Below are 14,521 nucleotides of genomic sequence, written 5' to 3' on the forward strand. Positions count from 1 at the left end.
TAAATGAGGCAATATTCCACCCCTTTATCATTTTGTCTGCATGTTTTCTAGTTCACAGTTTGTTGAATGACATATGGATTGTGAGAAATTGCAAGAGGACTACTGGTCATCCAAATGGCAGATTAAATTTAACATAGACAAGAGGAAAGTAATGTACATAGGGCAAATTTGGGTTGGGACCTGGGTAGGCTGTTCACAATCCCCACCTCTCGGGAAGCATGTTTTCGGTGGTAATAATACCGGTAGGATCAGGGCCACAGAAAGTTTGTTCTGGAGTGTCAGCATGCATCTTATTCAATGCTGAAATGTGTGCACTCAGTTGCATTGAGGGAGGACAAGGCTCAGACTCCTGATTTACATGTAAAAGTAATTCCAGTATTTAGAGAGGGAAATGGCTTGGAAGATTCTTCTTTAAATTGGTTATTATTTTTACCTCACACAGCAACACTTACCTCATTCTTTCCTTTTTCAGAATGGTTCAGTCCCCAGCTGTCTGTTTCCTTCTGCAGCTAATACATTTCAGAAATAAGACAAAATAGAGGTCTTCTTATCCTCCGTAGTTTTTAAAATCATCTAGTCACTCCTCAGAGTAGCCTTTATTCACAGACAACCTCTCTCCTCAAGATCAGCCTTATTTTATTATTTATTTTCTCTTGCTCAACTCATAAAAAGCCATACTGGGTCGGACCAATGGTCCATTTAGCCCAGTTTCCTGTTTCCAAGAGTGGCCAATCCAGATCATAAGTACCTGGTAGAAACCCAAATAGTAGCAACATTCCATAATCTCAAAGATTAGCTTCTCCCACATCTGTCTCTTAAGAGTCTCTCTTTGCAGGAGCCCTTTAAGCTGTAGCAACACAAGGCATTAGTTCCTTGACGTACATGAGAAAAAAACCATCCTCACAGTTATGCTCATATTCTTCGCTTTTCTACATTTAGGGTGTGATTTTTAAATATTCAGCACGAAACAAAGACTGTGGCTACTTTTTATATGCCCTGAAATTTGCTTTCATCTGCTGCTTCTTCAGTATTTCTGGCACTGGGTTGCCTCTTCTCAGTGTGTCTGGAAGCGCACAGATTATCCAAAGCACTATTCCTTTGTTCCACTCTGGATCATGGCATGTTCCTCTGAAAAACTACTTTGGCCTTTCCTAGTACTTCAAATCCCCTGTGCAACTTGATAAATGAATCACCTCCTTTCTCATTCAAATCTAAACCAAAGTTTCCCTTTATTCAATGACTTTATACTCGCTTTTCCTCACCTCATCTTTACTGGACCGTTACAAACTGCCTCCAGAAACACAATGAGAGCGTTTTGGCATAGTTATGGCTCAAGAGATGGTAATCTTCAGTGAGGATCTGAATTTGCATGGCAGCTAAAGGTTTACTCATAAGTTTTACATGTTTCCCGAAATGCAGGACAGTGAACACTGGCTGAAAATTACATTTATTTAAAATTTAATATACTGCCTTTCTTCCACACATCGTAGGGCATAATGAAGGGGAAAAAAACGCAAGTGTTAAACAGGAACACACCATTCACACAACACAGAAGACTAAAGCAGGAGAAAGAAAATAAACATAATTTAAGGTTTAGTGGATCAGTTTATTACAATCCAATGAGGGATTTTTTTTTGTCAGAATTGCCTGACAAGCAGCCTTTAGGTCATTGGAAAATTTCCCTCTGGACAACGAGGAACTATTAAAGACCCCAATTCAGCCCTTCAGAACCCCACCAAATTTCTAGCAATTGAGAGGAGCAGGGAAGTTGAGTTAGTATCAGTGACCATTCTACAGACTTCCAACCACAGGAGAAAATCCAACTGACCAACCCTGAATTCCAGCATTTTCCACAAAGCCCTCACAAGCTCGAACAAAAGTCTGCAAAACAGAACAGAGTCCCCTCCCTCCCAAATGGGAGTCACGACCTGGGTGGGCTCCCCAAAGGTGCGTCATTATTCTGCACTTCCAGGAGTGTCGCACCATTTTATTTGACCAGTATCATGGGGTCACAGCCACAAAAAGAAATCAAAACCCTACTCTTCAAAAAATTCATCCAGATATCTTAACCCCCCTTCCCCCTCCTTCCAGATAAATTCTCCCCTAAAATCCCCCACCTAGAAAACCTCTTCCTCCTCAAAACACCTACCAAGTATACAGATCCCTGAAAAGTAAATTAACCTTATCTATACTCTAATTGTATTCTATTTGTTATATCACACAGTAACGTACTGTCAATCTACAATCCAATTTGCAAGTTCCCTCGGAATCTATCTAGTTACCTCTCCTCGGTTGTAACAAAAAAACAAACAAACCTTGTATCTTCACTGGAAATGTCCAATCAGCTCTTTTGTAATCCGCCTTGAACTGCAAGGTATAGGCGGAATAGAAATCCCTAATATAATGTAACAACCACTGCCCCAGAAATCAAAGTCCTTTGAGAGATTTTCATTTGAAGAGATTCTAGAGAAGAACCAACTAACACATTTAGACCGTGAACAAGCAAATTGATAGTGGAATGCCGGTGGACATAATATATTTGGACTTCCAGAAAGCGTTCGACAAAGTTCCACATGAAAGACTTCTCAGGAAACTACAAAGCCATGGAATAGAGGGAGATATACACAGGTGGATAGGCAAATGGCTGGAAAACAGAAAGCAGAGAGTGGGCATAAATGGGAAGTTCTCAGACTGGGAGAAAGTGACTAGTAGTGTGCCCCAGGGCTCGGTTCTTGGGCCGATCCTATTTAATATTTACATCAATGACCTGGAAAAAGGAGTATCCAGTGAGATCATTAAGTTTGCAGACGACACAAAGCTATGCCGGGCAATCAGATCGCAGGAGGATAGTGAGGAACTCCAGAGCGACTTGTATCAGTTAGAGAAATGGGCAGAGCAATGGCAGATGAAGTTCAACGTGGAGAAATGCAAAGTAATGCATTTAGGTAGTAAGAATAAGGAACACGAGTATAGAATGTCAGGCGCAACTCTGGGTAAGAGCGAACAAGAAAAGGACCTGGGTGTACTGATAGATAGGACCCTGAAGCCGTCGGCACAATGCGTGGCAGCGGCAAAGAAAGCAAACAGAATGTTAGGCATGATAAAGAAAGGAATCACGAGTAGATCGGAGAAAGTCATAATGCCGCTTTATAGAGCAATGGTCAGACCACACTTGGAATACTGTGTCCAACATTGGTCTCCCAACCTAAAGAAGGATATAAAACTGCTGGAGAGGGTGCAGAGACGAGCAACGAAGCTAATAAGAGGTATGGAGAACTTGGAATATGAGGAACGACTCAAGAAACTGGGACTGTTCTCCCTTGAGAAGAGGAGGCTGCGAGGGGACATGATCGAGACGTTCAAAATGCTGAAAGGCATCGATAAAATAGAGCAGGAAAATAAATTATTTACATTGTCCAATGCGACACGGACAAGAGGACATGGTTTGAAGCTAAGGGGGGACAAGTCCAGGACAAATGTCAGGAGGTTCTGCTTCACGCAGCGAGTGGTAGATGCCTGGAATGCTCTCCCAAAGGAGGTTATTAAGGAATCCACTGTGCTAGGATTCAAAGGCAAATTAGATGCACATCTCCTTACGAGAGGCATAGAGGGATATGGGTGACTAAAACTACATCAGGTGTATACCTGACTGGGCCTCTGCGTGTGCGGATCGCCAGACTCAATGGACCATGGGTCTGATCCGGAGATGGCAGTTCTTATGTTCTTATGTAAATGACCTGTATGATTCCTTAGTCTCCCTTCACCTCTGACTTAAATCTTTTTTAACTCAAAGTTTGTCAGAGGATTAGGTCAAGTTGTTTTTAAAACCTTTCTGAAGGCAAAACTGCATGGGACCATCTCAATACCAGTCCTTAAAAGTCCTTTCTGGAATGAGGAATTGAGAGCATGAGTATTAGAAAAGTATCTGAATCTACATAACCATAAACCACTGGCTTGAAGTAATCTCATTTGAACATCCATTCAAAGTGAATTTGACAAGGGAAATGATGAGAACAGTCCAGGAGATGGGAACTAATTTGACAGAATTAATCTCTTGAAGATGTTGGTCTGGGAAAAGAAACGAAAAGAACAGATCAAGCCTTGCTGTATGACTAGGATAACCCTGAAAAAGGCCGCTGAAATTTAGGCCCTAGGATATTGTGCATTGGGTGAGCATTTGATATCAATTGTCACCATTTATACCCTAACATTAAGGCATGGCTGATGTAAATGACAGTGATTAAGGGGGGAATGATTAGCGTGCACTAAACGCTAAGACGCCCATAGGAACATAAAGGGGCATCTTAGTGCTTAGCGCCTGTTGACGCTCCAGACGGGAAGACTGGATGGGCCATTTGGCCTTCATCTGTTGTCAGGATTCTATGTTTATTTCATTTCTATCCAAAAAAATACTGTTCTCCTAGAAAAAATGCACTACTGATATCCTTTCACCTGTAGCTTACAACGTCACTCCTCCACCAATTTAATCCACTCCATTATTGTGATATAATTTCTAGCCTAGTTCTCCTCCTTCCATAGGTCTCCGAGATATCACTTCTTTCTACCTCTGCTGTTTCGAGTTAATCCCTGTTCTTGTAAACCTACTGATATTATAACAAGATTTTCAGGTGAAATTCTGCAATTGTACCAACCAAGTGGTCTCTGGTGGCCAACGGCCATAAGACTAATCAGAGGCTGTGATACAACCAGTGCCCACAAGATGGCAGCCTCTGCAGCTGTCAGCTAATTCTACACATCTGGTGCCAGTTTGCATCACTCTAATTCCAGTTAAACACTTTGGCAGACTTGTCCAATCTACTGCCCGTAGGCCAGAACTCGGCCTGCCAAATGCTTCTATCCAACCTACCCCAACTGGCTTTGGCTGTGTTGATCACCATACAATTCTGGCTCCCCCAGAATTATTTGGGGGTTAATGCAGCTGCAGTCAGCTAGGTGAGAGACAGACTGGGTGAAAACTTGGGGGGGGGATGCACATGAAGAGAGAAGGCCGAGGGGGTTATATATGAAAAGACAGAGAGACCGTGAAAGCTAGGAGGTAAATATTAAAGAAAGCAAGAGACTGAATGTTTGGGGGGGGGGTACATCAGAGAGAAACAGATTGGGTAAAGGCAGGGGGGGGGGTGATACATGAGAAAAAAAGATTGTGAGTGTGCATGGGGACAAATTTTTCCCTGTCCCCATGGGACCTCATTTTCCCATCCTGGCAAGTTCTTTTCCTGTCCCTGCCCCATTCCTGCAAGCCTCAAACACTTTAAAATCATAAGTGTCTGATGCTTATGCAGTTAAGGCAGAGGTTAGAGGAATTGGGCAGGGACAGGGACAACAACAAAACTCATGAGGACAGGACGGGGAAAAATTTGTCCCTGTGTCATTCTCTACCTACATATGTGCCTTGACTCTCCAAACATTTAAAAAATTTTTAAAATCCTATTTATTTAAAGACGCTTTTAATATTTAAAAGTAGAGTTAGATTCCTAAGAATGCTGTGGCTTATCTCCCTTTTCCTTTTGTTTTTTCCCTTCTTCTACCCCAATTGAAAATTGTAACTTTTATCCTTTCCTTCCCAATCTCATGTTTGTTTACGACATAAGAATATTGTTAAATGTTTACCTCTTATCTTACTATATTTTTGATTTGTACATCGCTTAGTGATTCAAATAGGCGATTTATCAAATTTTATTAATAAACTTGAAACTTGAATGTTACAAAATATAAAATGTAGTCGACCAAAAAAAAAAAAAAAAAAAGTTGGACAAACCCACTCACAAGCATAAATCAGGATAGAAATGTGAAGAAACTATATCCAGCAGGTAGTTTCCACTTTCCTCACCTGAATCAGCTTATTCTGCAGCTCCTGTATCTGTTGTTCTGCTTGTTTCTGCTCAGTCTTAAACCGATTCAGAAGTTCCATTTTCTCCTGGTTCCAGTTCTTCTCATTGATCTGCAGCTGTTTGGTCAGGTCCATGACTGCACTGTACGACTCGGCCAAAAGATGCTGGTGTTCCTCCTGTTCTCTCTTCAGAGCTGTCATCACATCTGGGGAGGTTCGTTCGGTCTCCAGCTGTTGAGATATGTAATTCTCATTCTCTGATAGCAACACACAAATGATCTTTAATCTCGCTCTCTTTTTTTTTTTTTTTTTGTGGAAGCAAAATTGATGAAAAACTTTCCTGGGATCCAAAAGAAACGGAACTCAAGAGAGAAGGAGTTTGAGCTCTACTCTGCAAACAGGGCTTGTAGGGCAATAATCCCAACCTGGACTGCAAATGGGAGGCTGTACCAAGGCACAAGTATACAGAGAGAATGTGCAAAGGGCTCCACGTTGCTTCTAAGGTGATAGACCATAAATTGGCAAACAATATCCTGAAACAGCCCTAACTTCAAACTTACCGTCCTTCCCCCCACACAGAAACTACATAACCTACTCTTTACCGCTCTAGAAAGGACAAATGTTCTTCCATTGTAACCTTCCGTTTTTTATCTCTTTTGTAATCCGCCTTGAACCGCAAGGTAATGGCGGAATAGAGGATGTAATATGTAATATCATGGTTCTTGTCATGTCCTTTCTGGACCAAACTTGCCTGGGCTTGATAATCTACTATCCAATTAGAGTGAATTCATTCCCATTGATCAGGACAGAAGAAAAGAGGACCATAAAGCAGAGTAAATAGAAGGCAACATGGAGGAAGAGACAAGTGAAAATGAAGCAACTCGCTGGTGCCAGAATCAAATGTTGAAACTGATGCACAAGTCTCAGATGGCAAAAACTGGGAAAGTTGGCAGACAGATGATTGCGATGTTGACAGAGTCTACAAAGTGGGGGAGATATCCACCAATTCTCCCTCTAAGGATGGGCTGGGTGTGTGCAATTTTTTTCTTGTGTGAGTGACAAGTTTGCAAGTATTTTTGTGAGTGATTGCTCATGTGCTCAGCTTGGAGGGAACATAGATATACCCATTACTCACAGACGGCGTTGCAACATCCCAGACAGGAGAGTCATGTCAACAGTTGACTATAGGCAAGTCCTATAAGGAGCAGCACTGGAAGAGAATCATAATGACTATACAGACATACCCTGTCCTTAACTTGGATAATAGTTGAAAGCAAGAAAGATGTGTTCCAGGAAACTAGCTGGGAGAAGACTTAACATGTGACCGACTGAGGAAAATAGCACTTGACAGCTCCAGGATGAACTCGAATGGAACCCACTAATCCCTCTATGAGGATATAAGTCCTTTAACTAATGAATGAATTACAGAGAAGACAAAACACCCAGCACTAATACACCTAGGAAGAGAGAATAATGACCCAGACTAAGGCCATGCTAATTTTCAGGTGCTCACCTGTGGGATGTGACGCTTCAGTTCTGTCTTCTCCATCTCCCAGGCCGCTTTTGCTTTAGCAAATTGCTGCTGAAGTTCATTCATGCTTCTTCTTTCCTCCTGCAGCTCCCTGCACAGCTCCTTCAGAAGGGTCTTCATATCAGCCAGTATCTGGATATATTTGCTCCTCTACAATACAGAAGAAAGATAGATCCCAGAGTGTACTCGAAACAATCCATCAAAACAAAGAGCAGCCTGCAAGGTCCAAAGGATAAGTGATGCAGAAGTACTGTTTTGCTTTGATTATTTTTGCTAAATGAAAAAGGGAACCTCTGCCACAAAATAAAAGTGCAAAGGAGGAGGAGCAGACAGATGAGGGAAACCAAATAACAAAGAGAAAATCCCAGAATGTTGAAGTTCAAATTAATAAGAACATAAGAATAGCCATACTGGGTCAGACCAATGGTCTATCTATTCCAGTATCCTGCTTCCAACTGGTCACCCCAGGTCACAGGTACCTGGAAAACCCAAATAGTAGCAACATTCCAGAATCTCAAAGTGTAAGCAAGATTCTGGAACCCCAAAGAGTAACAAGATTCCATACTACCAACCATAAGGCAAGCAGTGGCTTCCCTCATGTCTAAGAAGAACGATCATGTGACCCCTCCCCCTTATGGAAAGCTGAACACTGGCTCCCAGTGGAGTCCAGTTGTGGTTTACAGAGTTTTTTTGTATAGGCTCTCCTCATTTTTTGACTTTTATACCTTTCACCAAGCACAAGTTTGAGTATTTACACAAAAGCACTGAAGGACTGATAATTACATAGATAGGAGGCTGTATGGTACACATGAAAGATTGAAAGCAGGAGAAATGTAAGAAAATACTTCTTTACAGAAAGATGTGTGGAATAGTCTCCCAGCGGAGGTGGTGAAGACGAAGACTGTATCTGAATTCAAGAAAGCATAGGACAGGCATGTGGGATCTCTTTGGGAGAAGAGGAGATAGTGGATGCTTTGGAGGAGCAGACTGGCCATTTGGCTTTTATCTAAGAAAGATCACTTTTGTGTCTCAAATAATGATGGCTCTTTAAAGCTTTTTAAAATAACTTTTTTGGGGGAGCCTTTATAAAACAAGTGCCTTGTTGGATTTGTTATAAACTAGCCCCCTTTCCCTCCCTATCACATGTAGAGCAGTTCATTTCCTGCATGCTCTGGTTCTCTCACATCTTCAGCTCACTCACCACATCTAGGGACCAGTTTTCTTCCTCTGAAGTTTTCTTATCAGTGGGTGATGGGTTTAGTTCCTCTTCTTCCATCAGCAGGTAGAGCTCTTTCAGACTGTTCACCTACAGAGTAAGCAAAGAGACAGTGAACTGACATGGTTGATTCTACTGTTCTCTTAACACACAGAAAAACATATTTGAGGCAAGAGTAGGAGAAAAAAACAGAAAATATATAAATAGAGAAAATTTGCAGCGTCAGTCTGTTCCCTAACACAAAAAGTGGAGAAAAAGACTGTAATGTGGCAATTGAATGGAAGACTTCCTGATTTAGTTGTGGTGTCACTGCAGCCTGGTTTGATTTTTTTTCAGCATTTTCTGTCTCTTGCTGCTGTTGCTGTGCAGTTCTCTCTTGTGGACTTCTCCTGAAGGTGCAAATTGCAAAACAGGGTACTCCTGTTGAGATAGTGTGCAGGATCTGAGTGCTAAGAAGAATGGCAGGTTGTGCTGGGGTTTTTCCTGCATCTTTATGAACTGATCTGCATGGATGTTGTTTGTTGAGTGGAGTTTTTTGACTTATGATTAAGCTACACTTGCTATTTTTTTAGCTTATGCTATATTAGTTTTGTGCAGGCTTTACTGAGGTCTTTTGCTCCACTTTTGGTGTTAAATTTGCAGCGTCAGTCTGTTCCCTCCCTGTAGAAGAGAGTAGAGTATTTGCTGTTTTGTATATTTTCTGACTCATATAGCTCATTCTCAGCACCTACTATACAAACCCCAGACAATAACCAATATGACAACTGACTTGGATAAGCAATATACAATAAACCACTACGTTTCTACAGCAGGCATCTGACATATATTCTTGGCCATGTAGAGAAAACCAAACTGAACAGGCAAACTGGTCTTTATAGGGATAATTTGATAAAGGATTTGCCAAGAATGCCCTGCATATAGGATTTTCACCAATTACCCCAGGAGTTTCGCATGTAAAAGTGCGTAATTTAATATGTGCTACGTGTAGCTGTGTTCAGGGGCGAAGTTTGGGCAATCCACAGATATAATGACTTATTTACTGACATTGTTTATAAAATAGGCATGTATTTATATAGAGTAAACACGGAGAAATTAGGTTCTTACCTGCTAATTTACTTTCTTTTAGCTTCTCCAGACCAGTAGAGGTTAACTTTACGAATGGGTATATATCTAATCATGACCAGCAGGTGGAGACTGAAAACAAAACTTTGGGACAGTATATCCTAGCCCCTCCTCTCTATTTCCCTCAGTCTGCCGAATAGCCAAGCAGAACCAAGAACTGGAAAACAACAGAGAGAAAAAACAATACTCCGAAAGGAGTAACAAATAACATACCCAAAATGCTGTTGGAAAATGCAGAGGAGAAATTCCCGAAGGAAGAATGTCCCCACAGCTCGCCAGCTAAGCCAGCCGAGCCACAGCCGCTGTTCTTCAATTCTCCCCGGCCCTAGAAAAATACTAGAACCCGCAGCAAAAACCAAAAACTGCCCGCGCAACAGCCCCAACAACAACAACAACAGACAGGGTGGGGACCTCTACTGGTCTGGAGAAGCTAAAAGAAAGTAAATTAGCAGGTAAGAACCTAATTTCTCCTTCTTTAGCACTCTCCAGACCAGTAGAGGTTAACTTTACGAATGGGACGTACCAAAGCAGTCCCTCTCACGGGCGGGACCCCCGAAGGGCCGATACCAATACACGCTCACCGAACACCGCGTCCCGACGCGCCTGCACATCAACCCGATAATGACGAACAAAGGAATGCAAGGAAGACCAAACCGCAGCCTTACAAATATCCACTGGAGGCACGAGCGACGACTCAGCCCAAGAAGCCGCCTGACCCCGAGTGGAATGAGCCTTGAGAAACTCCGGAACAGGCTGCTGTTTCAGAAGATAAGCGGAAGCAATCGTCTCCTTGATCCAGCGCGCAATAGTAGCCTTAGAAGCGCCAGCTCCCCGACGAGGACCCGCCAGGAGGACAAAGAGATGATCGGACTTCCGGAATTCCTGGGTCCGCTGCACATAAGAGCGAAGGACCCAACCGACATCCAACTTGCGCAGCTGCCGTTGCTCAGAAGAGCCCTCCCGACCACCCAAGACCGGGAGAACCACCGATTGATTGACATGAAAAGGAGAAACAACCTTCGGCAGAAAGGAAGGAACAAGCCGCAAGACGACCCGCTCCCTAGAAAACTCCAAGAAGGGAGCCCTACAAGAGAAAGCCTGCAGCTCAGAAACACGCCTAGCAGAAGTAATGGCCACCAAAAAGACCGCCTTCAAAGTAAGGTCCTTCAAAGAACAGACGTCCAAGGGCTCGAAAGGCGGACGCACCAAAACAGAGAGAACCAGATTAAGATCCCAAGAGGGAACCGAGGGCCGTAGGGGAGGCCTAAGCAACTTGGCCGCCCGCAAAAACCGAATCACATCAGGAAGAGCCGATAAACGCTGACCTGACACCAACCCTCGAAAAGCCGACAGGGCCGCAAGATGAACCCGGAGAGAAGACCAAGCCAGGCCTCTATCCAGGCCATCCTGCAAGAACTCTAGAATGTTAGGCAGAGAAGCGCGAAAAGAGGTCACTCCCCGCGCCCGACACCATTCCTCAAAGAGACGCCAAACCCGCACATAAGCCCGAGAGGTAGAAAGCCTCCGGGACCCCAACAGTGTAGAGATCACCTTGTCTGAATATCCCTTCTTGCTAAGGCGACCCCTTTCAAGAGCCACGCCGTAAGACAGAAGGGAGACGGGTCGAACATGGGAATGGGACCCTGCATCAGAAGGTCGTCCGAGAGAGGCAGAGGAAGAGGATCCGCTACCAGGTGCCTCACCAGATCCGCATACCACGGACGGCGAGGCCAATCTGGCGCCACCAGCACCACCAAACCCGGATGGTGAACAATGCGAAGAAGCACTCTGCCCACCAGCGGCCAAGGAGGGAACACATACAACAGCCCCTCCGTTGGCCACTGCTGGACCAGAGCATCCAGACCCTCGGCCAGACCGTCCCTGCGACGACTGAAGAAGCGGGGCACTTTGGCGTTGCCACCCGTGGCCATCAGGTCCATCAGGGGCTGCCCCCAAGCCTGCACTATCAACTGAAACGCCTCGGCGCCGAGACACCACTCTCCTGGATCTAGGAAGTGACGACTGAGGAAGTCTGCCTGAACATTTTCTACTCCGGCTATATGAGAGGCCGAGAGGTCCAGCAGATGGGATTCCGCCCAAACCATGAGCAGAGCCGCCTCCTGCGCCACCTGAGTGCTCTTGGTGCCCCCCTGACGATTGACATAAGCCACCGCCGTGGCATTGTCCGACAGCACTCTGACCGACTTGCCCATCAACAGGGAGTGGAAAGCCAACAGCGCCAGACGGACCGCTCTGGTCTCCAACACGTTGATCGACCAGGCGGCCTCCTCCGCGGACCAGGTGCCCTAAGCCGAGTGACCCAAACACTGAGCCCCCCAACCCAAGAGACTCGCATCCGTCAGGAGCACCGTCCACTGCGGGAGATCCAGACCCACCCCCTGAACAAGGTGAGGGGTCTGGAGCCACCAACGCAGACTGCAGCGCGCCAAGCCTCGCAGGGGAACCGGAACATCCATCCCGTGCCTCTGGGGAGACCACCTCCGGAGCAGAGCATACTGGAGAGGACGCATGTGGGCCCGCGCCCACCTCACCACGTCCAGGGACGCCGCCATCGACCCCAAGACCTGGAGGAAATCTCGCGCCCGAGGACACCGGGACGCCAAAAGCAGGCGAATCTGAGATTGCAATTTGCTCACCCGGCCCTCTGGGAGGAAGACCTTCCCCAAGGAGGTGTCGAACAGCACCCCTAGGTACTCCAGACGCTGAGCCGGGACCAACCGACTCTTGGAAAGGTTGACCACCCAGCCCAGCGACCGGAGAAACTCCACCACCCGAGCAGTAACCCGGGAGCTTTCCTGCAACGACTTTGCCCGAATTAACCAGTCGTCCAGGTAGGGGTGTACCAGGATGCCCTCCGACCGCAAGGCTGCCGCGACGACCACCATCACCTTGGTGAACGTCCGAGGAGCCGTGGCCAGCCCAAAGGGAAGCGCACAGAACTGAAAGTGCCGACCCAAGATCGCAAAGCGCAGGAAACGCTGATGAGAGGCCCGAATGGGAACATGCAAGTAGGCCTCCGTCAGATCGAGAGAAGTGAGAAACTCCCCCGGCTGAACCGCCAGAATGACCGACCGCAGAGTTTCCATACGGAAAGAGGGAATCTTGAGAGCCCTGTTGACCCCTTTTAAATCGAGGATGGGCCGAAAGGTCCCCTCCTTTTTGGGCACCACAAAGTAAATGGAGTACCTGCCCGTGCCCCACTCCGGAGGGGGCACCGGAACAACTGCCCTGAGATCTAGCAAGCGCTGAAGGGTCTGGCGAAAAGCCTGCGTCTTCCCCGGAGTCTGACACGGAGAAGCGAGGAAAAAATCCGGCAGAGAGCGGGCGAACTCCAGGGCATAACCGTCCCGCACCACCTCCAGGACCCACCGATCGGACGTGATCTCGGTCCATTTGGGGAAAAATTCGCGCAGCCGAGCCCCCACCGGAACCAAAGGGGGCGCCGGCAAGGCGTCATTGTGCAGGACGGGAAGCGGGGGAACCGGCGGAGGGATTCCCTGCCCCCCGACGGGCCCCCCGAAAGGGCTGCATGCGCTGGAAGAACCGACCCCGGGAAAATCCCGGAGACTGGAAAGAAGCAGCCCCACGCCCAGGGCGATACTTGCGAAAATCCCGCAAACGCCCCCGGGCCGCACCCCCCCGAGACGCCGGGCGGGCACGGTCCTCCGGCAGACGGGGAACTTTCGAGTCCGACAGAGTCTGAATCAACTTATCCAAGTCCTCTCCAAACAAAAACGACCCCCGAAAGGGAAATTTAGTAAGCTTAGCTTTGGACGCAGCATCCGCCGCCCAAGCGCGCAGCCACAACACACGCCTTGCGGCCACGCCAAAAGCCATAGACTTAGCCGATATCCGCACCAAGTCATATAGAGCATCTGAGAGGAATGAGGCCGCCATCTCAATCTTCGCAACCTCCTGATCCACCAGAGACCAGTCGTCAGACTCTCGATCCAAGACCCGCTCCGCCCACCGAAACACGGCGCGAGCGACCAGTCCCCCACAAATAGCCGCCTGGACCCCAAAGGCAGAGACCTGAAAATTTTGCTTAAGGATGCTCTCCAATTTGCGCTCCTCAGGGTCCCGCAAGGCAGAACCGCCCTCAACAGGCACGGTATGCCGCTTGGAAATTGCCGAGACCACCGCATCCACGACTGGCGAAGCTAACGTAGCCCGATCCCCTTCAGGAATGGGATACAGGCGAGCCATGCTGCGCGCCAGCCGAAACGGCGTCTCCGGCGTTTTCCACTGCTCCAGAATAATATCCCGAATATCCTGATGCATAGGAAAAGAGCGGGAAACGGAACGGATCCCCCGTAACAGGGGGTCCCCCACACGCGGAGTCTCCGGCGGCGCGTCCTCAAAACGCAAAACCGAAGAAACCTGTTGAATAAGGTCAGGCAGCTCATCTTTCTGAAAAAGGCGCACCACGGACGCCTCGTCACTGGAGAACGGGAAATCCGACAACCCGCCGCCAGCTTCCGTCCCCTCCAGAGAGTCCTGGAACTCCTCAGAAGGGTCCAGGTCCTCCTCCAGACCGACCCGTTCCTCCGACCACAAATTCTCGTCCCACGACACCCGCGGACGCTTGGACAAGGGAGGCGGCGGAGGGGACGTCACGCCAGACGAAAGAGGCAAAGCCGCAGGGAGCGCGGAGGAAAACCCACCCCCCGAAACCCCCTGGGCGCAACCGGGACCCCCAGCCGCCTGAAAATAGGCTCTGCATAAAGAAAAGAAAAATTCAGGAGAAAAAACCCCCGAGGGTCCCAAGGGACTCCCTGCC

At 47.0% G+C, this 14,521-nt stretch overlaps 1 protein-coding gene across 4 annotated transcripts in view; it reads right to left on the reverse strand.

Annotated features, from left to right (window-relative positions):
- SOGA1 (suppressor of glucose, autophagy associated 1) overlaps positions 1-14,521 on the reverse strand; it is a 119,351-nt gene that overhangs the window by 31,894 nt on the left and 72,936 nt on the right. For 3 of the 4 annotated variants that reach the window (XM_033962977.1, XM_033962979.1, XM_033962976.1), the window contains 4 exons: positions 8,584-8,688; positions 7,365-7,532; positions 5,852-6,082; positions 453-509 (listed from right to left, as the gene is read on the reverse strand). In XM_033962977.1, the coding sequence (XP_033818868.1) occupies positions 453-509; positions 5,852-6,082; positions 7,365-7,532; positions 8,584-8,688 (561 nt within the window). The remainder of the gene's footprint in view (positions 1-452; positions 510-5,851; positions 6,083-7,364; positions 7,533-8,583; positions 8,689-14,521) is intronic. The other variant, XM_033962978.1, reaches the window with a different exon arrangement.

The sequence above is a fragment of the Geotrypetes seraphini genome, chromosome 11 (genome assembly GCF_902459505.1).
Source record: "Geotrypetes seraphini chromosome 11, aGeoSer1.1, whole genome shotgun sequence".
In the NCBI taxonomy this organism is placed as follows: domain Eukaryota; kingdom Metazoa; phylum Chordata; class Amphibia; order Gymnophiona; family Dermophiidae; genus Geotrypetes; species Geotrypetes seraphini.